This window comes from Sciurus carolinensis, chromosome 17, assembly GCF_902686445.1.
Source record: "Sciurus carolinensis chromosome 17, mSciCar1.2, whole genome shotgun sequence".
Classification (NCBI taxonomy): Eukaryota; Metazoa; Chordata; class Mammalia; order Rodentia; family Sciuridae; genus Sciurus; species Sciurus carolinensis.
In genome coordinates this window covers 35,532,470-35,557,079 of record NC_062229.1, presented here as the reverse complement: position 1 = coordinate 35,557,079, position 24,610 = coordinate 35,532,470, and the positions used below count along the sequence as shown (strand labels likewise).

At 42.6% G+C, this 24,610-nt stretch overlaps 1 protein-coding gene across 1 annotated transcript in view; it reads right to left on the bottom strand.

The window, feature by feature from the left end:
• Glb1 (galactosidase beta 1) overlaps nucleotides 1-24,610 on the bottom strand; it is a 100,252-nt gene that overhangs the window by 45,299 nt on the left and 30,343 nt on the right. Inside the window, exons 6-10 of the mRNA XM_047531791.1 lie at nucleotides 11,404-11,584; nucleotides 7,609-7,667; nucleotides 5,708-5,829; nucleotides 5,582-5,622; nucleotides 1,359-1,471 (exon numbers count right to left, since the gene is read on the bottom strand). Coding sequence (XP_047387747.1) covers nucleotides 1,359-1,471; nucleotides 5,582-5,622; nucleotides 5,708-5,829; nucleotides 7,609-7,667; nucleotides 11,404-11,584 — 516 coding nt within the window. The remainder of the gene's footprint in view (nucleotides 1-1,358; nucleotides 1,472-5,581; nucleotides 5,623-5,707; nucleotides 5,830-7,608; nucleotides 7,668-11,403; nucleotides 11,585-24,610) is intronic.

Below are 24,610 nucleotides of genomic sequence, written 5' to 3'. Positions count from 1 at the left end.
GAAGAACTAGAAGTAGGTGGAGAATCCTCAAACAACCCCAAAGAAAGCAGTAAATGGGCCAGGCATAGTGACAGGAGCCCATAATCCCCAAACTCAGGAGGCTGAGGCAGAATTCTAAGAGGGAGGCCAGAATGGGCAACTGAGGGAGACCCTGTCTTAAATAAAAAGGGCTGGGGATGTGGCATGGTGGTTGAGGACTAGCCTAGCATGTGTGAGGCCCTGGGTTTGATGCCTGGCACTGAAGAAAAAAAAAAAAAAAAAAAAAAAAAAAAAAAAAAAAAGCTCTGAACAAGCACATGAGAGTGAGCTCAGGAGATACAACTTGTAAAGATTAAAACCCATAGTAAAAGAACATGGGCAAAGATTTCACAGTATACTTGAAAATGCTGATGAAACGTTTACAATTTATAAGAGTATTTAGCTTTGGATCAGATTTTTCTACATGCCCCAAATATTTCACAATATAAGTGTTAACACCTGCTTAAAATTCTGATTACATCATATTAAAAAAAATCCTGCCAATTTATAGGCAGAAAGCCTTTGTTTTTTGACTTCAAAACTCAGGTGACTGAGCAGAAAAACTGTGGGTTTTTTTTTTAAAACCCACCACAGAGACAGGAAACCCTACCTGGGAGCTTTAAGTGCCTCAAGAGGTTATAACACTGGCAGAAATAGGCTGATACAAGCAGCTCAGGAGCGAGTCAGAAGGAAACAGCAATCACTTGCCCCAACTAGAAAAATGAAGCTTCATTGTTTTTGCACAGCTCCCATTGTGATGTGCCTCATTGTCCACAGATTCTTTTTTTCCCCTCCATACTTCAGTCATTTAAGTGAATACACATTTTCTTGCCTTTAATACAAACTACAGAATAGGTTAACACTTATTGGACACGTGCATGTCAGGGACTGTCCCGGATGGTTTACATGTTCTTTTTTTGCAGGGGTACCAGGATTGAACTCAGGGGCAATCAACCACTGAGCCACTTCCCCAGTCCTTGTTTGTATTTTATTTAGAGACAGGGTCTCACTGAGTCTCGATCCTCTTGCCTCAGCCTCCCGAGCTGCGGGGATTACAGGTGTGTGACACCACACTGGGCTTTATATGTTCTTTTTAATCCTTATAACACAGCTGGGTGTCATTATACCAGTTTGACAGATTAAAAGGTCAGTAAAGTAACTTGCTCATAAACTCTTAATCAGGTGAGGCCAAGACTCTACCACAAAGCCAGCCACCACCTCCCCTCATCCATCCTTTTAAACATGAAGGTTCCAGGCAGGAAGATGGCTGGAGAACCACAGTGAGCTCAAGGCAGGTGCTGCCCCAGACCCCAAGCTGCCCCACCACACCGAGCACTCACCATTTGGATAACCTTTCGCAGAACAAAATACTTCTCAGTGAGGTCCCCTGCCTCACTCAGTGGGGCATCATAGTCGTAGCTGGTAGGCTGTGGTGAATAGGGTGTGTTGGCCCCTGGAAGTAAAAAAAAAAAATGTACCACTAATTACTAGGAAGGTCCTGCCTGGGGACAAATTCTTTGGGACCCATGGTTACAGGATTATGGGAAGAAGAAAGGAAGGACACATTAAAACCAATTGTTAAGAGACACAGAGGTGCTCTTTAGGATGCAAATTTGGAGGAACAAATTGTTCCTACCTGTGGTACTTGCTAATCACACTAGAGTTCAGGAAGCATTTTCTCCCTCCCCACCCCCAACCACAGAACCCTAACAGATACCGTCCCCACTGGACAAGCAGGGAATCTGATGCTCCTCGCAAAACATCTACCAACATCTCACAAACAATAATAGTAGGGCTCATGACATGATCTTCATGGGGTAACCCTTCAATCCTTGATCTTTCTCATGTCCTCAAACCACGTGGCAGAGAAAAGATCTGGTAGAGGCAGATGACCAGGTTGAGGATTAGCAGAAAATTGAGAGCTTATCAGACAGAGCAATGTCGGAGATGACTGCAGACACACAGTAGCCAAAAAGATGCAAATGCAATCCTGAAGTCTTTGGAATATCTAGAGTATAAAGGAAATTGTGGTATACCTCTTGTAAACCCCCTGAAGACAAAGGCACTTGGTCATTACCCCAGTTGTCAGGGGTACTGGCAGCTGTCACTCCTCAGATGTGTTCCTCTGAGTGTTGGCCTCTGCTGAGCTGTCTTGCCCAAGGTTACAGCCTCCCAGACAGCCCATACTCAACAGGTGACTAGAGTGGGACTATAAAATCCAGCTCCAGAGCTCCCTCTAGGATGCGTTGAATCCACTCATGAAATTGCAACACAGCCCAATTTATCTGCCCACTCTCTCTTACGGGTGTTGCTCCTGAGGGCGCACACAGTGAACTTCCTGCCTGGCAGTGGAGTCTGTCTCCTTGGGAACTTGGCCTATCACAAAGACCAATGCACCGTGGCAGTACTGTGCCTATAATAGGACTACGAAAGAAGTGTCCTTGTAGTGAATGTCCAAGGGGCGGAGCCTACACCAGAGGTTCCCAACCTCATCGGATGATGTTCACAGGTATGAGGCTGTGCGCAATAGTGGGCAGCACTTGGAAAACTTACCCATGCATAAGAGTCACATGGACAGCCTGTTAAAACACGACTTCTAAGCCCCAGTCCAGACATTCTGATTCAGCAGGTCGGAGTGGGACCTGCGAGTGCATTTCTAACAGGTTCCCGGGGGCTGCTCATGCTGCCCTCTGTGGATCAGCAAGGCTTAGTACCTTTCTCCTCTACTTCAGAGACCACTTGGCAAAGCAAGTGAATGAGAATGAAGTTGCTTTAGGATTCATCTTTTGTCCCAACTAATATATAAATAAATGAGGCACAAAATGTGACACGTCACCTATGATTAGTAATAAATTCCTTGGACACAGTTCACGAACAATGGAGCCTGGCGGATACTCTGAATGGTAGAGTTGATGAATGAAGGAGGTTGAGGGTCCAAAAACGTTTTCATTCATTCTCTGTACAGAATCTCCATTTTGAAAGACCTGGACCCTTCAACCAACTGAATTGACCCAGGCATCTATTACTTCCTGCCATTTCTTATAAGAGACAGCTCACAGCCAACAGGTCTGCCCACCTCCAGGGGAAGCACATGTTCAAAGGCATCCCTTCCCGTGAGACCTAAAGAAAAATAAAACCACATCCCTTGCTGCAAGGAGCTCACCTTCTTGGTGGCTCGTCTTCTGCCTCTGATGTGGCAGTGACTGTGCTGCTTGGGTTTCATGTTTTCTGTCTCACTCTGCTCTAAACTGCATGCTCCTTAAGGGAGGACTGACTCTGCCTCACTCACTGACCCTTGAGTCCTCTGTCAGAGCCCGGCATGAAAGAGATGCTCAACCAGGAGAGTCAGGTCAAGTGTGACTTCCGGAAATAACCTTCACAGGCTGAGGGAACCCAGGTGGGAAGCAGGCCCGTGGGCTAAAGGATGGACTGGAAGACCCAGCCTTTGATCTGGCTCTACCAGCACAATCATACCGTGGATGTTTTCACACCAGCTCAGGAAAGCGTCATAGAGATTCAGTGCGCACGGAAGCCTCCTCTGGCCATGTGAGAGGGAGTCAGGTGGGAAGGTAAGAGATGGCAAGACTTAGCACTCCCCAGCTGTCCACACTGTGTGGAAGGATAGGACACCTGGGTCCTGTAGGCAGCCATCACACAGACATAGACACGCACAGGCCACAGGGACATACTGCATGAGCTCCTGCACTTGCCCTGGGTAGGATGGGCAGTGAGCCCCCTCCAGATGTCTTTCTGTCTGTGCTGTCCTCTGAGAAGCCCGCCTGAAAAAACAGCTACTAAGGACAGACTGGCCCTCCCTCGACTCCCCAAAGAGCTAGGGCCAGAGGAAAGGTCTAGAGATCCTGGAGAACCAAGCAGGCTGCTTTGCGGGTTGGAAGGGGGCTACCAGGAGTTATCCAAAGGACAGTGACTCTGGTTCAATGAAGACTGAGTTTGAATCCAGGCTCCACCCTTTGCCAGCTCAATAGGAATGCAGGGACCATATTTTTGCACCCAGACACTCTTATCTGTAAAGTAGTGTCCATAATCCCTAGCCTAGATGTGAATGATCTGAGAACTAAATGAGAAAACAGAGGTGGAAAAGAGACTTCTATTGATTACAGCAGAGGAGGGGCAGGAGAAAGGATTAGGGACAGTTTCCTGTTCTAATGATAGTTTTAATAGTGACTAAATTTCTTTGCTAAGAAGAATGCATTAAGAACAGTAAATTTTTAAACATTGTTTCAAGACTGTAAAGTAACAAATAAATAAATAAATAAAAGGTCTTTATTCCTGGACAGGTTCCATTCCATCCATGTCAAGAGGAGGAATTCCTACTCAATGAAAAAGGTGTCATAGTTTTAACTGTTTCTAACCAGAAAACAGACACATGGATATGATCTAAAATATCAATGACCAATCTATCATCTTTTAAGCAGTGACTTTTGAGGATTTTTTTTCCCCCAGTACTTGGATTGAACCCAGGGATTCACACACATTAGAAAAGTATTCTTTTTCAGAGCTACACACCCAGCCTTTTGTTATTTTGAGACAGGGTCTCACTAATTTGTCCAGGCTGGCCTTGAACTTGCGCTCCTCCTACTTCAGCCTCCTGAGTAGCTGGGATTACACGTGTGCCACCGTGCCTGATTGACATTTGAATCTTATAATATCTTCAATTCTTAGCTCTAACAATAGTAATAAAACTGCTTTCAGCAATGTCTTCCAATCTATCCCACCTTGCAAAACAGCAGTTCCAAGAAAAAACTGCATTAAGCGCCAATTGTATCCAATTTCAGATCCTGAGGGATTTAGGCTTAAACTAAGCCTCCAAAATGCAATAGTCAGGCATCTCCAATGATCCAGAGAGAAAAATGCAGACGTTGAGAAAGGTGGGGAATGAAGCATAGTTTGTCTTTGCAAAAGTTAATGATGATGTAGAGAAATTTGTCATACTTTTTCCTACCAAAATAAATAGTACCAGATGTATACCTCGATGCCCAGCCTAGGTGCTTATAGGACATTGTGAATTTTAGCTTGGCACAGTGGTACACACCTGTAATTACAGTTACTCAGGAGGTTGAGGCAGGAAGATCACAAGTTTGAGGCCAGCCTGGGCAATGTAGTGAGACCCTATCTCAAAATTAAAAAAAATTAAAAGGGCTGGGGAGCAGAAGGCCCCAGGTTTAATTCTTAATACTGCAAAAATAAATAAAAATTAAAATTAAGAATAATTGTGAATTTTGCGGTATGTGAATTATATCTCAACAAAATGTTAATAGTGGAAAAAAAGACCACAGCAGACGATATGAACGAATATTCTACAGTCACAGACTATGACTAAGGCCTGTCCAGCTAGACTCATTTAAAACAATAAGGCTTTTAAAGGAGCAAGTTATGTCCCTTAATTTTTTTTTTTAAAGAAAAATGATTATATAGGTCATCCTTGTATATTAGAAAATTTGGTAGAAAACAAAAAGAGAAAAACTGTCTGTAGATATACTCCCCAAAATCAAGTACCAGCAACGCAGCATAAACTTCTACAAATATGTTAAATGGCTCTTACCATTCCAATAGGCAAAATTGGTCCCACCTATAAACATGTACCTACAAGGAAAAAAGAAAACACATAGAACTTCACTATGATCCCACAGCCAAGAGGGTTCCCTGCCCTTGGGCACTGAATACTCACAAGTTCACACTTGCCCCACGGGTCAGTATATCGTAGAGGGAGGAAGCCAGGACTTCCGTCTTGACCGTGGAGTGAGGCTTACCCCAATGGTCTAACCAGCCAGTATAGAATTCAGAATTGACCTAAAAAGAGAAAAGAACATGAAGCTCAGGCCATTTGAATGGCCTTCAAATGCTGAATTGTCCTATAATGCCCCATGTACCACCTAACCCAAAGCCAACAGCAGCACTGCCTACACTCAGTCCTCAGGTGCCAACCCAATCTGAGATCTCATCTTATATAATAAGTACAATCAGCCCTCTCTATCCCATGGGTTCTACGTCCGTGGACACAATAACAGCAGATCAAAAATATTAGAAAAAAAAACTGCATCTGTGCTGATCATGTGTGATTTTTTTTCTTGTTGGCATTCTCTAAACAATATGGTAGAACAACTATTTATGTAGCATTTATGATGTATTAGGTATATTAGTAAACTTGAGATTAATTAACGTAGGAGGGTATGCATAGGTCATATGCCAATATTGCATCATGATATATAAGTGACTTGAGTAGCTGCAGAATTGAGTATTTGAAGGGGTGTCCTGGAACCCATGGATTGTATCCTCCAAGAATACTGGAGAACAACTGTATTCCTAAAAAGTTTTACCTACATCAATTTTGTTAACCATTCCCCAATTCCACAGCATTAAAGTTTAATTGGGCAAAGAATTGGGCAAAATATTTTTATAAAATAGCTCCAAATTCATCCTTTGTATGGATAAAGATATTGAGATCTCAGGTTGACTTAAAATGAGGTAGACTTGCACATATATTCTACAAAGCAGGTTCAAACAACGCATGTTTCTCTCAGGTATTACTCTGCCAAGTCCTTGCTCTGGAGAGGAAAAAGGAACCTGGATGTGTTAGGTTTTAGGAAACAGCTCCACCTAAAATCTGTGAATGCAGCCTCTGCACACTCACTAAGGCCGTTTTGTAAATAAGGCTTGCACACAGGTGGACCTGTGGCAGAACAGGCACAGGATATGACCTCATACACTGGGCCGAGTTAACAACAATGACTGATGAAAAAGGAAGAACAGAGAGAGAAGGGTTGACAGATATTTACACCTGCCTGGTTCTTGCCATCCCCTCTTCCTCCTATCAGTCTCCAGAGCATGCCACCAAGTCCTGCTAACTCAAAGTGTGGTCAGCAAACTACATCCTCCATGCTGCCCAGGTGGTTGTTGGAAATGCAGATTCTCAAGCTCCACCCAGACCCAGCAGATTGAATTTGTTTTTTTTTTTTTGTACCAGGGATTGAACCCAGGGACACTTGATCACTAAGTCACATCCCCAGCCCTTTTTTATATTTTATTTAGAGACAGGGTCTTGCTGAGTTGCTTAGGGTGTTGCAAAGTTGCTGAGGCTGGCTTTGAACTCAAGATCTTCCTGCCTCAGCTTCCCGAGCCGCTGGGATTACAGGCGTGTGCCACCTCACCCAGCTGCACTTTGCTTTTTAATCAGATCCCCAAGGAATTGGTAAACACCTGGAAGGTGGAGAAGCTCTGCTGCAAAGAGCTTTCAAGAACTAGCTCTGGCCCAGCCACTTGGAGGCTGTACCACCAGGCGCAAGTGCCATATGTTCCCTGAGCCTCATGAAAACGGAGACAACAACCATTTACGGGAATTCCCTTGGTCATTCATGTGGCTCGCATTCTGTTCCACTCCAGGGCAGGGCCTGTTTCAAATGAAGCATCATTTCTGCTGTCACCCACGTGTCCAGAGGGGCTATAACCTTACAATCCTATCTGTTGCTGCACCGTTCTTACAGCAGCATGTCACCCTCCCTCTCGCCTCTTGATAGCTGCGATGGAGTTGGTGTGAGAGGACAGCCCCCAAACCTCAACCTCAATTCTTACCAAGGGTCCTTTGGGCTCCACTTTCCTCTGAGTTTGGAAATCGGCTGTGACGTTGCCACCTGGAAATAACGAGAGGGAGAAGAAAGGTCAGCCATGGGAATGATAAGAAGTTAAATAACGAGAGCCGCTCATGGGCCTCGAGTCTGAGGCCCTGCCATGTTCTGAATGTTATTATCTCTCCAAAATTCCTAAATTGGAATCCAAACTCCAGGATGATGGCATTAAGACGTGGGCCTTTGGGAACTGACTGAGTCATGAGGCTGCACCTCATGAATGGGATTTAGTGTCCTTGTAAAAGAGGCTCAAGGGAGCCCTGCCCCTTCCATCATGTGAGGATAGTAAGAAAGTAAAGCCAGTGTGCACAACCTGTAATCCCAATGACTCGGGTGATGAGGCAGGAGGATCTCAAGTTCAAGGTCAAACTTGGACACTTAGGGAAACCCTATCTCCATATAGTTGCAAATGGGTTGAGGATAGAGCTCAGAGGTAGACCACTTGTCTAGAAATCCCCAGTACCACACACTCACATGAAAAAGTGACATCTTTGAAGCAGAGAATGGACCCTTGCTAGACACTGAATCAGTTGGCACCTTGATCTTGGACTTCCCAGTATCCAGAACTGTGAGCAATAAATTGCTGTTGTTTATCAACAACCCGCTCTAAGGTATTTTGTTAAAATAGTCCCAGCTGATGGAGACAGGCCCCTTGTCCTTCCCCACGCCCTCCTGGGCCTGGCACACCCCCACGCTGGCTTTAGGCTGGACTCGAATCATCCATTAAAGGATGTGTGGGGACCACAGAACCTTGCTTCCTCGCTGAGCAGGTCCCGTGGCCTCCCTTGACTTCCTTTGACCACTTGCCTTAGGACTTCCCTTCACAGGCCTGCCCTCCACACAGGTCTTGGGTGCTCCTCTCTTCACAGGGGCAGCTGGTTGACCTAGATGCTCCCTGTGGGAGGAAGCTACCCTAAAGACACTTCCCTTGCAAGCCTCCCGGGAATTAACAAATCACAGAGATGCGGGTGCTCTCTTTGAGTTTATCTCTGAATTACAGAGTATACTCTGAATCTTCATGTGCACATCGTCATTCTAAACAACTTGCTCTCAATTTTTCTTTCAGAAACAGTCCATTAGGATGCCTAAGTGTCATCTTGCCTCCTGTGTCTTCTACATTCCTTCCTCTCAAAAGAAAGAATTTCTAAGAAAGAGAATTTCTCCACAGAGAGTAATGGGCTGCCTTGTGTGTGTGAAAGAAAGAGAAAGAACTTGACCAGTATCCACACCAACCAGAGCAGGGGACACCCTGCCTGGCACTTCATGATCCATGCCCATGGAAGGTATCCCAGTGTGGAAGTGAGTCCAGTGAGACCCTTCAATAACTGCTTGCTCCAAGGTCAGCCTTTTGGTGTCTTTAAGTCCAGCTTTCAGGAGAGAAGCTGCCCAGCAGAAAGAGCAGAACCTCATGGGCTGTGTTTCTCACTATCAAGCATGAGGTGGCTTTCAGACCTTGAAACACTGTTCTCATGAGCCACCTTGTGAGAATGGTCAACACCCCCACTGGTCACTGCCTCTCTCCCACACAAGGGAATGGAGCCGGCAGGTGTCAGGCTGGGGGCCACCTGCCCCAGCACCCTGGTTTTGCGGTCACCTGTTCTTCAACCCCAGTGGGAACAATCAGTCACCCCACCTACGAATCATGCTTACAACAGACTCATCATACTCTCCCATTTGTTCCTTCTGACAGAAAAACACTGTGCTTTTCCATCACTGGGATAGGTGGTGGGCCAAAGTAGAGGAAACCAGCAGGCCGCTTCCTCTTCGGCTCTTTGTCGATGAGTTATTCCATCACCAAACGCTCTGAGCAACAGACCAGATTTCTAGAAATACTCAATTAACGTAAGGTCCGTTCCTTCTGTCTCCTTTTTGGTAGCGTAGAACAGCCTTTTCAAAAAGGCAATTTCAGTCAAACTCCCACACTTCAGACTTCTGTGGGTCCCTCTCAAAAGGGAACAAGCATTAAATATGCAATGTGTTTGAAGTGGCTTATACATCAGGGGAAGAATAGCAGGGTTTTTATGCTTTTTGCAGAGTTGGTCTTTTTTTTTTTTTGTAACTTTTTAATCTTAAAATAATCTCAATCTTATAGAAAATTGGAAGAATACTACAAAGAACTCTTACGTTCCCTTCATTAAGATTTGCCAGTTGTTGGCAGGTTATCACATTTATTTTATCAGTTTCTCCTTCTATATAAATATATACATAATTTTTTTCTGAGTCATGTGAGAATAAGTTACAGACAGGATGGCCCTTTGCCCCTAAATATTTCAATATGTATTCCCTAAAGCCAAGGGCATTTTTTTTTTTTTCCCTCTTGGTACTGGGGATTGAACCCAGGGGAGCTTTACCACCGAGCTACATCCCCAGCCCTTTTTACTTTTGATTTTGAGTCAGGGTCGAAGTTGCTCAGGGCTTTGCTAAGTTGCGGAGACTGGTTTTGAACTTGTGATCCTCTTGCCTCAGGCTCCCGAGCCACTGGGACGACAGGCGTGTACCACCACACCCTGCAGCAAGAGTGTTCTTTAAAAACACAATATCGTTATAAAAATCAGAACATTAATACTGACACACTATTATAATCTACAAACTTTATTCAAAATTGTAATTGTCTTAGTAATGTCCTGTGCGGTGTGTGTGGGGGGGATCCTAGTCTAGGATCCTATTCAGGATGACACGCTGCGTTTAACTGTCATGTCCTTTATGAAAGCTGTACTCAGTCTAACTGAAGATGCCTTGACATTTCTTAAAGTCAGAAGCCTCCCAGTCTCCCTTTCAGAAATTTCATTTGCTAAACCTCTGCAACTTCCACGTGAGTCTGGCAAATACCTCTAGGCCTCAGAGCTCACAGAGTTAGTAAAGCAGAGAGAGAACAGAAGCGTTGGAACATTTCCCGCACAGAAGGGCTGATAGGCCTACCACACCAGCCAGTGGCTGACTTCAACTTGTGCTAAGGCCTCAACACAGCCTGAGAGTCTGCCAAGATAGGAGGACAGGGAAAGCCGATGAGAGCAAAGCCTGCCCCAGACAGAGCTTGAGGAGCAAGGCCTCAGGCTAGAGCTTCTCACAGCTGTAACTGCTCACCCCCATCCTGGCCCCACTCCAGGGTCCAGGCTAGCTCTACCAGTGCTGAAAACGAAGCTCGCCTGGAAGCTCTTGTCCTACAGGCTTAAACCAGTTAATCCTCCACAACTGAGAGGTCCAGTCATTCTGTTTTACTTTTTACTTGATGCTACAGTTGATATTAAATGTCTGCCAAAGGCCCATGTGCTAAAATGCCCGGTTCCTGGCCTGATGCTATTGAGAGGTGGTGGAACCTTGAAGAGGCAGGGCCTACTGGGAAGTTTTAGGTCATTGTGGGTACTGCTCTTGAAGACACTGTGGGGTCCTGGTCTTTTGTTCTCCTTCTTTAGATTCCCAGTCACAAAGTGAACAGGCCTTCTCCACCATGCACTCCCACCATGATGTACTACCCTGTCACAGGCCCCAAAACAATGGGAACAACTGAACATGAATTGAAACTTCTAAAACTATAAGCCAAAATTAACACTTCCTTTTTTTAAGTTTATCACCTCAGCTATTTTGTTACAGTAACGGAAAGCTGACGAACGCCCTTGATAAGGGAAAACTTGAGCAATTTCACTCCATCTGCCCACGCCACATAAAACAATAGCTGCTGCCCATACTAACTGAGTAAAAAGCTGATTTTAAGCTATGTTTTCTGTTTTTATAAAACACCAACCTGTTCCAAAGTCCACTGTGGCATAGAGGCCCTGCAGGGTCCCACACTTCAGGAACTTTTTAAGTGCCCCATCAGTGGTGAACAGAAGCACATCGTTACCGAGATGGTAGCGGAAGCGCTTCTGCAGGAAACGCATGTAGTCAAAATCACAGGCAAAGTAGGAGCCATATTCATTTTCAACCTGCAAATTTAAAAAGAGGCGGAAAAAATTAGGAGATGCCAATATAGTCATTCTAATACAAGTTTTAATTTAGGGGAAATATCTAAGCATCTGTGAGATGACATGGTTTAATGACTGTCAGAAAAATTTCTTTTACTCAGATGTCAAAACTTATTTTTGCAAAAAGTCATTCAGCATGAAAGCGAAATTATCTTCTACTAACCCTCCTCCACTACCTAGACAAAATACTAAAACACCAAATTGGTTTTTGAATTGTAGTGATATTGTCTCAAATGATAGATACTTTAAGCATTAAATAGAAAACGCCTTCTAGTATAGAAATATTTAAAAAATGGAGAAAAATTAAAAGAAAAATTTAAAAATGATCTGCTAATTCAATTACCCACAGATAACCATTGTAAGCTTTTTAGAATTTAGTCTTCCAGATTTATAAACACAATATACAGCGTCTTCCTCAAAACTGGTTATTTTGCTGGGTGTGGTGGCAGACGCCTATAATCCCAGCGGCTGGGGAGGCTGAGGCAGGAGAATCAAGAGTTCAAAGCCAGCCTCAGCAACTTAGAAAAGCCCTAAGCAACTCAGCGAGACCCTGTCTCAAAATAAAAATAAAAAGGGCTGGGGTCTCAGTGGTTGAGGGCACCCTCGGTTCAATGTCTGGTACCCACAAATAAACAACAATAAAACTCTGGTGTCTTATTATCTGCACCAGTTATAACACTGCTTTCTTCCCCTTAATACATCACACAGTAAGAAGGACAAATGCTGGATACAAATGCCCATCATTTACCCCATCTCTCTGGTCAAACCTCCAGGGTGCTGCAGTAGTTGGTTTGTGTTCAATAACTTCAGCAGTTCTAAACCAGGGGCACTTCTGCCCTCTGCCCAGAGAACATCTGGCAATGTCTGGAAACATTTGGGGTTGTTACGACAGGGGAGTGGGTGGTGCTAATGGCATCCAGTAGGTAAGGGCCAGAGACGCAGCTCAACATCTTCCAGGGCACAGAGGAGTCCCACGACACAGCATTGTCAGATGCAAAATGGAGATATTGCTGAAGCATGTATTCCCAGTGAGGTAGAGAACATCTCCAGGGAGTGAAAATTGATTCTTATGAGATAAAAAAAAAAAAATCTCAGATGCCGGGCTTGATGGTGCACGTCTGTAATCCCAGCAGCCTGGGAGGCTGAAGCAGGAGGATTGTGAATTCAAAGTCAGCTTCAGTAATCTAGCAAGGCCCTACGCAATTCAGTAAGACCTTGTCTCAAAGTACAAAAAAGGGCTGAAGTTAAGTGCTCCTGGGTTCAAATCCCCAGTACCAAAAAAAAAAAAAAAAAAAAATCTTATTCTCTTTACACAGATATATATATAGTACATAAACAGATATATAATATCCCGGGTATTAAACTTTCCTGGGGCGGGGGGCAATAAGAAAAAAAAAAAAAGGCTGAAGATTCTTCATGGGGCAAAGGAAAAAAGATTAAAAAACATGGCTCTTGAGCAATAAATTGGACTCCATGTTGAGTGAAAAATGCACAACAATGAAAAATCCATGTTGAACAAGCTCCCCTATAGAAAAATCAAAACTAGACGATTAAGTCTGAGCACACGCATAGGTGGTAATAGCATACAAAGGAAAGTTAGACACTGACAGCATCAAAGCCAGGGCAGTAGGGGACAACAGGCCATGATCAGGAATGGCACCTGGGGTCTTCTAGGTGCTATTCCCCATCCTTAGCTGGTGTTATGTGGGTGCCCATGTTATAATGATATAACGATACTGCACATTTATGTATGTGTCTTGCATTCCATAACTTACAGAAGTTCAGAAAAAAGACCCAATCCCAAAATTTCAACCTGCACATAAAAACAGACCAGATCTTTATAATCCTGGGAAATCATTGTTCATTATGTATATGCATATACACACATACACACACTTTTTTTTTTTTTTTTTTTTTTTTGGTGTACTAGTGTTAACTCAGAGTGCTTTACCACTGAGCTACATAACCAGTTTATTATTTTTTGTAGTTTTAGATGGACAGCATGCCTTTATTTTATTTATATTTTAATGTGGTCCTAAAGATCAAACCCAGTGCCTCACACATGCTAGGCAAGTGCTCTGCTGTTGAGCTACAGCCCCAGTCCCACCCCCCCCATCTTTTTTTTTTTTTTTTTTTTTTAAGAGACAGGGTCTTGCTAAATGACAAGGCTGGCCTCAAATTTGCCATCCTCCTGCCTCAGCCTCTTAAGTCGCTGGGCTTGGATTCAGATATGTGTGACTGGGACCTGCAGAAACACTGCCTTTAAACATAAGCATGAGAAACTGAGTACCCAGAAAAGAGGTGTCCAGCCTGAGGGTAGCTAGGTGAGTTAGTTAAGGAAGCTTCCCTGGGGGTGCTATGGAAGGAAAAGCATCTAGTTAGGTAAGAGGAATGGGCAGAAGTGATCCCAAACCACCAGTAGTCTGATGTGGCCCAGATGGAGAGTAGGAAAGGAATGGTGAGTCATCAAGATGAACTAAAGGCCATTATTATAGTTTGGATTTAAAATGTCCCTCCAGAGCCCGTATGTTAAAGGATTGGTCACCAGTCTATGATGCTAGTGGGAGAAGTTAGGTCATTGGGGCATGCCTTTAAGGAGATACTGGACCCCTGGCCCTTCTTCTCTCTTTTGCTTTCTTGCTACCAGGAGGCATACAGGCCGCCTCCACCATGTGCTCCCACCGTAAGGTTCTGTGCCACCACAGGCTCAAAGCAACAGGACCAAGTACTCATGGACTGAAACCTCTGAAACTGTGAGTCAAAGTAACCCTTTCCTCCTCATAAGTTGATTTTCTCAGGTAGTCTGTTCACAGTGATAGAAATCTGACTAACAAAGCCACTGTCATTATCAGCAAGGTCCTCCTCCTGGATGGTTTCATGAAGGATCATTTTCTCCGAGAGGAGCCCTCTGGCAAGACTTTCCTATTATGAGTTCAAGAAGCAAAAATAGACTACAACAAGAATGCCCAATACCAAGATCTTTGCTGGTCAAAAAGCCATCCAGAAGGAGATGTTCTTTGGTGCTCAGAGAGAGTAGAAGATTCCTTTTGAAATAATCAAGCTCAGTGTTAAGAAAAACTTTGCAAAATACCGACAAGTTTCTTTGTTCCTCATTTTCAGTCTTTCCTCTCTTTTAATAAGAGTTATTGAAGTGACTATGTCTGTCTCCCTTTTTGATTAGGCTGCTACTCAAATGACTGGCTCCTTTTATGATGTAGAAGTTCACAGCTAAATTTAAGGGTCAGCTCTAGTAATAAAGTAGGCCAAGAGCCTCTGCATGAATGTTCTCATCTCTACAGCTCCAAGCCCAACCCAACCTTGGTTTTCTTACCAGAATCTTTTTTTTTTTTTTTTTAAGTATTTTTATTAGTTGTTAATGAATTTTTATTTATTTATTTGTATGTGGTGCTAAGAATCAAACCCAGTGCCTCACTCTCATTAGGCAAGCACTCTACCACTGAGCCACAATCCCAGCCCAATCTCACTTTTTCAAGTCTTATTCAATGATTATCATTGCATTATGTACTGCAGAATAAGGCTCATAGTAAATGTGCATACATGATTTTTTTTTTTTTTTTTGGTGCTGGATATTGAACATGGGGCTTCCCCTACATGTTAAGCACAAGCTGTACCAGTGAGCTGCAAACTCTTAGGTAGTTTTTGAGAGAAAGAGAAGAAGAGAGGGGGAGAGAGGGAGAGAGGAAAGGAGGGAGGGAAGAAGTACATTTGCAAAACAGCTTAGGATCATGGTTAGAGGCCCAATTGTCCACATGTAAATTTAAGCTCTTCCACTTCCTCTACCACTATCCATAGGACTCCACCAGCAAAATGTCCTCATTTGTAAGAGATTGACAGTGCCTACCTCACCAGGTTGTTATGAGGACTGAGTCAATGCATGATGTTGTATAGTACCTAGCATCTACCAAGCGCTTGAAAAGCTAGCCAGTAAGACTAAACTGAAGCTGTATACCACAGCCAGTTAGAGAAAAACTAACAAAAAGAGGCATGTGACGGCTGCGGTTGAGGGTAGGGGAAACACGCACAAATGGAAAAGGGCTCACAGAAAAGTCACAGAGATTCAAAGGAATGTTGATTTTTCTAGAACAGAGGTCAGCAATCTTTTTCAATAAAGAACAGAGCATAAACAATTTAGGCTTTGGGTGATATGGGTTTCTTCCTCAACTACTTAGCTCTGCTACTAGAGTTCCAAAGCAGCCCTAGGCTATATATGAACAAGTGGCATGTCTGCATTGGTAATATCCTCTGGTAAGATCAAGTGGCAGGCGAGATTTGACTCATGGGCCATAGTTTGCAGGTCTTCTTTCTACAGTAATTATCTCACTCAGTATTACACACAAAGACTTCTACAGTTGTTGCTCTTTGAAAACATTAGGCATAAATAGGCCCATGACCACATGATGGACACCTCATTAACCGGATGAAGTCAAGTTTGGGGTAAAACTCCTAAATTATTTTCACCTTGGATATTTTTGATGGGTGTTTGGCTTGCTTTAGGTATGAACTGAGATGAACACATGTGTGCAAACTACCACGGTGGCACAGGCTTTGCTAATCCCTCCAGAAGAGAAGCATTTGCAGATCTGGCTGAATTGTAAAGGCAAAGAAAGGGCTGAATCATAAGGTCAAGCCTGGTTATCTGCATCTGGAAAACATGAGGGGTAAAGACCCTCACGGCCTTGGCAGGATGGAAGCATTCCAAACTACCCCATTTAAAAAAACAAAAAAACAAAAAAACAACTTTTTTAGTTGTAGATGGACACAATACCTTTATTTCATTTATTTACTTATGTGGTGCTGAGGACTGAAACCAGTGCCTCACACATGCTAGGCAAGTGCTCTACCACTGAGCCCCATACTACCTCATTTTTACCTTGGCTTCTGCAAAGCTTCCAGGGCCTCCTCAAATTCCCTGGGAATTCAGAGGAAGCACCAAACTTATGAAGTGAGTAAATTCATCCTTTTCTACCTCTTGACCTGAAGAAACCAGCTTTTTCAGAAACCTGTACTCACAGAAACACTCTCTCCCAATCCTCCAAGTCTTTCCTATCCAACCCATCCACCTCTAGTCGGTTCCAGAACCATCGGGTGGGTGTGATGTGTTCATAAACCCATGTGACCTCATGGCTGCCAGGCCGACATGCACAGAGTTGAGACTAGTCAAACAACTGTTCAGAGATGAAACAGGATGAATCGCCACAGGTTTTTCCCAGCAGGAGGCACCAACCAAAGGTTCTGAGTGTCCTGCTGAAGCCAAGTCAGTCAAGTAGAACAGCTTTTGGACAGAGGGAGCATGTATGTGGACGACACCTCAAGACATAAGTGGGGGACCAGGATAGGACAGCCAGAGACTTCCCCAAGTAGCCTGGACCCCTGCGGTGGGAGGTGCCGTTCAAGGCTAGCTTCTCGGAGCTGACCGCCCAGTGAGAGTCTTTTTACATAGAACCAGCCACAAGCCCCCGAACCAACGGAGAGCTTCGATCTGCAAGCAGCCTCTGGGATCAGGGCAGGGCAGCCAGAGACCTCTTCAGGCAGCTCTGCCCACTCCGGCTGCAGGCTCTCTTCACGGGGCGATCCAAGATGGCGGCCTAGAGGGAGACTGCACCCCCAGTCGCTCCAGAACCCAAGAGTTAAGAAGGGGAGGCACTGAGAGACTCGGACTGAAATAGAGCCACGGGTGAGTCTGCCCACTGGGTAAAGCTCGGCCCGGGTGGCAGGCCCAGATAGAGGTGGCTTATTGGAGCCGGGCAGGGCAGCTAGAGTCTTCCCAAGGTAGCCTTCCACACTCCGGCAGTGGGCTCCTCCCACACGGCCAGCTGCACGGTGCAGGCCCACAGTGAGAGCATTTCCGCACAGAGCCAGTTCCAAACCGTGGAACCAGTAGGGGGCTAGGGGCAGTTTTCTTTGGATGCGCTGCTTTATCAGATTCCTCCAAGACATCAGGCTACTGAAGGCTGGGAGGTGATACACTGGAAATCTACCGGGACACTATAAGCCAATAGCGGAAAACTGCAATATCTCAGGGTCCCACTGACAACTGACCATTATGAGAAAACAAGGGAAGAAAATGTCCCAAACAAACCTAGATACTACATCAATAAAACCCAATGACAGCACAGCAGAAGAAATGTCAGAAAGGGAGTTCAGAATGTACGTAATTAAAACAATCAGGGAAGCTAATGAGGAGATGAAAGAGCAAATGCAGGCATTGAAGGAGGAGATGAAAGAGCAAATGCAGGCATTAAATGATCGCACCAATCAACAGTTAAAAGACCAAATACGGGAAGCAAGAGATCATTTCAATAAAGAGTTAGAGATACTGAAAAAAAAAACAAACTGAAATACTTGAAATGAAGGAAACAATAAACCAAGTTAAAAACTCCATAGAAAGCATAACCAATAGGATAGAACACCTGGAAGACAGAACCTCAGACATTGAAGACAAATTATTTAATCTTGAAAGCAAAGTTGGCCAAACAGAAAAGATGGTAAGAAATCATGAACAGAATCTACAAGAATTATGGGATATCATGAAAAGGCCAAATTTAAGAATTATTGGGATTGAGGAAGGCTTAGAGAAACAAACCAAAGGAATGAACAATCTATTCAATGAAATAATAACAGAAAATTTCCCAAATCTGAAGAACGAAATGGAAAACCAAGTACAAGAGGCTTATAGAACTCCAAACATACAAAATTACAACAGACCCACACCAAGGCACATTATTATGAAAATACCTAACATACAAAATAAAGACAGAATTTTAAAGGCCGCGAGAGAAAAGAATCAAATTACATTCAGAGGGAAACCAATAAGAATATCAGCAGATTTTTCAATCCAGACCCTAAAAACTAGAAGGGCCTGGAACAACATATACCAAGCCCTGAAAGAAAACGGATGCCAACCAAGAATCTTATACCCAGCAAAACTTACCTTCAAATTTGACGATGAAATAAGATCCTTCCATGATAAACAAAAGCTAAAGGAATTTACAAAAAGAAAGCCAGCATTACAGAACATTCTCAGCAAAATATTCCATGAGGAAGAGATGAAAAACAACGATGCAAATCAGCAACAGGAGGCGCTAGCCTAAAGGAATAGCCAAATAAAGGAGAAACCAAATCATGTCAAAAACAAATATGAGTCAATTGACTGGGAATACAAATCATATCACAATAATAACCCTGAATGTTAATGGCCTGAATTCATCAATCAAAAGACACAGACTGGCAGATTGGATTAAAAAGAAAAATCCAACAATATGCTGCCTGCAAGAGACTCATCTCATAGAAAGAGACACCCATAGACTAAAGGTGAAAGGATGGGGAAAAACATACCATGCACACGGACACAGCAAAAAAGCTGGAGTATCCATCCTCATCTCAGATAATGTGGACTTCAAACCAAAACTAGTCAGAAGGGATAAAGAAGGACATTACATGCTGCTTAAGGGAAGCATAAATCAGCAAGACATAACAATCATAAATATCTATGCCCCGAACATAGGCTCATCCACGTACATCAAACAAATCCTTCTCAATTCCAGAAATCAAATAGACCACAACACAATAATACTAGGCGATTTTAACACACCTCTCTCACCACTGGATAGATCGTCCAAACAAAAATTGAATAAAGAAACTATAGATCTCAACAACACAATCAGCAATTTAGACTTAACGGACATATATAGAATATACCATCCAACAAAGAACGAATACACTTTCTTCTCAGCAGCACATGGATCCTTCTCTAAAATAGACCATATTTTATGCCACAAAGCTACTGTTAGCAAATACAAGAAGATAGAGATACTACCTTGTACTCTATCAGATCATAATGGATTGAAATTAGAAATAAATGACAGAATAAAAAACAGAAACTTCTCCAATACCTGGAGACTAAATTATACACTATTATATGATGAATGGATAACAGAAGACATCAGGAGGGAAATAAAAAAATTCTTAGAAGTAAACGAGAACAAAGACACATCATATCAAAATCTCTGGGGCACTATGAAAGCAGTACTTAGAGGAAGATTTATTTCATGGGGTGCATTCAAAAAAAGAAGTAGAAATCAACAAATAAACGACTTAACACTATAGCTCAAAGCGCTAGAAAAAGAAGAGCAGACCAATACCAAAAGTAGTAGAAGACAGGAAATAGTTAAAATCAGAGCCGAAATCAACGAAATCGAAACAAAAGAAACAATTGGAAAAATTAACAAAATAAATAGTTGGTTCTTGGAAAAAATAAATAAAATTGATAAACCCTTAGCCACACTAACAAAGAGAAAGAGGGAGAAAACTCAAATTACTAAAATTCGGAATGAACAAGGAAACATCACAACAGACACGAGTGAAATACAAAACATAATTAGAAGCTATTTCGAAAATCTATACTCCAACAAAACAGAAAACCTCGAAGACATCAACAAATTTCTAGAGACATATGAACTACCTAAACTGAACGAGGAGGACATACACAACTTAAATAAACCAATTTCAAGCAATGAAATAGAAGAGGTCATCAAAAGCCTACCAACAAAGAAAAGTCCAGGACCAGATGGGTTCTCAGCCGAGTTCTACAAAACCTTTAAAGAAGAGCTCATTCCAATACTCCTCAAACTATTCCATGAAATAGAAGAGGAGGGAACCCTCCCAAACTCGTTCTATGAAGCCAATATCACCCTGATACCTAAACCAGACAGAGACACATTGAGGAAAGAAAATTTCAGACCAATATCCTTAATGAACATCAACGCAAAAATTCTCAACAAAATTTTAGCAAATCGCATACAAATATATATTAAAAAGATAATGCACCACGATCAAGTGGGTTTTATCCCAGGGATGCAAGGTTGGTTCAACATTTGGAAATCAATAAATGTCATTCACCATATCAACAGACTTAAAGTTAAGAATCACATGATTATTTCAATAGATGCAGAAAAAGCATTCGATAAAATACAGCATCCCTTCATGCTCAAAACACTAGAAAAAATTGGGGTAGTGGGAACATTCCTTAACATTATAAAGGCAATCTACGCTAAGCCCATGGCTAATATCATTCTAAATGGTGAAAAACTGAAAGCGTTCCCCCTAAAAACTGGAACAAGGCAGGGATGCCCTCTTTCACCACTTCCATTCAACATCGTCCTTGAGACTCTAGCCAGAGCAATCAGACAAACCAAAGAAATTAAAGGGATATGAATAGGAAAAGAAGAACTCAAACTATCCCTGTTCACTGATGACATGATTATATATTTAGAGGAACCTGGAAATTCCACCAGAAAACTTTTAGAACTCATAAGTGAATTCAGTAAAGTAGCAGGTTACAAGATCAATGCTCATAAATCCAATGCATTTTTATACATAAGTGATGAATCTTCAGAAAGAGAAATTAGGAAAACTACCCCATTCACAATAGCATCGAAAAAAATAAAATACTTGGGAATCAATCTCACAAAAGAGGTGAAAGACCTCTACAATGAGAACTACAGAACACTAAAGAAAGAAATTCAAGAAAACCTTAGAAGATGGAAAGATCTCCCATGTTCCTGGATAGGCAGAATTAATATCGTCAAAATGGCTATACTACCTAAAGTGCTAAACAGATTCAATGCAATTCCAATTAAAATTCCAATGATGTACCTTGCAGAAATAGAGCAAGCAATTATGAAATTCATCTGGAAGAATAAAAAACCTAGAATAGCTAAAGCAATCCTCAGTAGCAAGAGCGAAGCAGGGGGTATTGCAATACCAGATCTTCAACTCTACTACAAAGCAATAGTAACAAAAACGGCATGGTATTGGTACCAAAATAGACAGGTAGATCAATGGTACAGAATAGAGGACATGGACACAAACCCAAATAAATACAATTTTCTCATACTAGACAAAGGTTCCAAAAATATGCAATGGAGAAAAGATAGCCTCTTCAACAAATGGTGCTGGGAAAACTGGAAAACCATATGCAATAGAATGAAATTAAACCCCTATCTCTCACCCTACACAAAACTCAACTCAAAATGGATCAAGGACCTCGGAATCAGACCAGAGACCCTGCATCTTATAGAAGAAAAAATAGGTCCAAATCTTCAACTTGTTGACTTAGCATCAGACTTCCTTAACAGGACTCCCATAGCACAAGAAATAAAAGCAAGAATCAACAACTGGGATAGATTCAAACTTAAAAGCTTTCTCTCAGCAAAGGAAACTATCAGAAATGTGAAGAGAGAGCCTACAGAGTGGGAGAATATTTTTGCCAACCATACCTCAGACAGAGCGCTAATTTCCAGAATCTATAAAGAACTCAAAAACTCTACACGAAGAATACAAATAATCCAATCAACAAATGGGCTAAGGAAATGAACAGACACTTCACAGAAGAAGATGTACAAGTAATCAACAGATATATGAAAAAATGTTCAACATCCCTAGTAATAAGGGAAATGCAAATCAAAACTACCCTAAGATTTCATCTCACCCCAATTAGAATGGCGATTATGAAGAAAACAAGCAACAATAGGTGTTGGCGAGGATGTGGTGAAAAAGGAACACTCATACATTGCTGGTGGGGTTGCAAATTAGTGCAGCCACTCTGGAAAGCAGTGTGGAGATTCCTCAGAAAGCTTGGAATGGAAACACCATTTGACCCAGCTATCCCACTCCTTGGCCTATACCCAAAGGACTTAAAATCAGCATACTACAGAGATACAGCCACATCAATGTTCATTGCTGCTCAATTCACCATAGCCAGATTGTGGAACCAACCTAGATGCCCTTCAGTTGATGAATGGATAAAGAAACTGTGGCATATTTATACAATGGAATATTACTCCGCAATGAAGAATGATAAAATTATGGCATTTGTAGGCAAATGGTCGAAATTGGAGAATATCATGCTAAGTGAGATAAGCCAATCTCAAAAAACTAAAGGACGAATGATCTCGCTGATAAGCGGATGAGGACATATAATGGGGGGTGGGAGGGGTTAGCATTAGGTTTAGGGTTAGGTTTAGAGTTAGGCTAAGGAGAGCGGTAAGAATGAAGGAAAGAAGGACTGTATAGAGGGAAAAGAGGGGTGGGAGGGGTGGGGGGGAAGGGAAAAAAATAAACATCATTACCCTATGTAAACGTAAAAAAAAATAATAATAAAAAAAATAAAATTTGAGGGAAAGGGGAAAAATGCTAAAAAAAAAAAAAAAAAAAAAAAGACATAAGTGGGACATAAGTGGGTGGTGCATGCCTGTAATCCCAGTGGTTTGGGAGGCTGAGGCAGAAGGATCCTGAGTTCAAAGCCAGACTTAGCAACTTAGCGAGGCCCTAAGCAACTCAGTGAGAACTTATCTCTAATAAAATCCAAAAAAAAAGGGGCTCCCCCAGGGACTCAGTGTTGAGTGCCCTTGGTTCAATTCCCAGTACCAAAAAAAAAAAAAAAAGATGTAAGTGGAGCCAGGAGCGGCACACTTAGAATCCAGTGACTCGGGAGGTTGAGGCAGGAAAATCACAAATTTGAGGCCAGACTCAGCAATTTAGTGAGGCCCTGTCTCAAAATAAAAAATTAAAAGGGCTTGGTGGTTAAGTGCTCCTAGGTTCAATCCCTGTACCAAAAAAAAAAAAAAAAAAAAAAAAAAAAAGATACAAAGTGAAAAGGTGATTCACAAAGAACTTCTATTGATATGAAAAAAGATATTTGACATAAGAATGAAGTGGAAAAAGCCACACAGGAAGTTGGTCACACAACGTTAACTTACTCAGTAAAAAGAAAAAGAAAAAGAGAAAATTACGGTAAAATATTCAAGGAAACTCCCAAAATATGAAGTGCTTTCCTTCTGTTCCCGAGGTCTGAGTGACAGTCATATATTCTCTGCTTTCTGGTATTTTTCTGTCCTTGTCAACTTAGTAAACAAGGGGCAAAAATGATGGTGGGGGTGGGCAGAATTCAGGCAGGTAGAAATGAGGGGGAAGGGAGGAGGAGGGCAGAGTCACCTGGCTGGGTTGAGGGTCAAGTTAAAGTCATCTGAGGTCGCGAGGATGGACACAAGGAAAAACATCCCAAGACAGTCAGCTTGGTTCTTCTGCAGAGTTAGTACTTGATTCCATTCGGTGTGTGGGGGTGGGGGTGGGGGGGGCATTTCCACAGCCAAAAGGTGCAGAAATGGAAAGTGGTTCAAGAAACAAAAACTGAAAAATAGTGGCAGCTAAAAAGAAGGTTTCACCCAAGGAAAAAGGAAGAAACCCCAGCTGTGCAAGAGCAAAGAGTGATCAAGTTTCAGACCTGCTCTCTCCACACAGAAAGATGCAACTCTCTCAGCTTAACCAGTACAGACTTCAGGTGAATAAAAGATAAGGAGCACCTGGGGCTACGAGCACATTGCTCTGTGGGCAGCCACCTGGCCTGCAATTTCCTTCCACTGTGCTGTCTCCTAGTGGACCCCTGACCTGCTCAGCCCTCTCAATACCTCATTCCACCTACACCTGAGGGACTAGCTAGAGCATGCTCCCTCCCCACACTCACCAGTCCCTACAATCTGTCCACAGCACTATTTGTAAAAAGGAAATCTGGTCCACACTCCCTCAGCAAGTGCCACACTGCATTCCTTTGATGTTCCAAGATGCAGAAACGACCTTTGTGGGCTGGGATCATGGCTCAGTGGTAGCGGGCTTGCTTTGCACATGTGGGACACCTGGTTCGATCCTCAGCACCACATAAAAACAAATAAATAAAATAAAGGTATTGTGTCTGTCTCCAACTTAAAAAAAAAATTTAAAAAGAGATAACCTACCAAAACTTAAAAAAAAAAAAAAAAAAAAAAAGAAGAAAAAAAAGACCTTTGTAAATATCCAACAAATGTGGTTTTACATTTCACCTAAGTAATTTTACAAACACCAAAAAGTTGTTCCAGGCCAAGTGTCCTGATTTTTCATATGGAAAATATGTGCCATGTGATGGATCCCAGA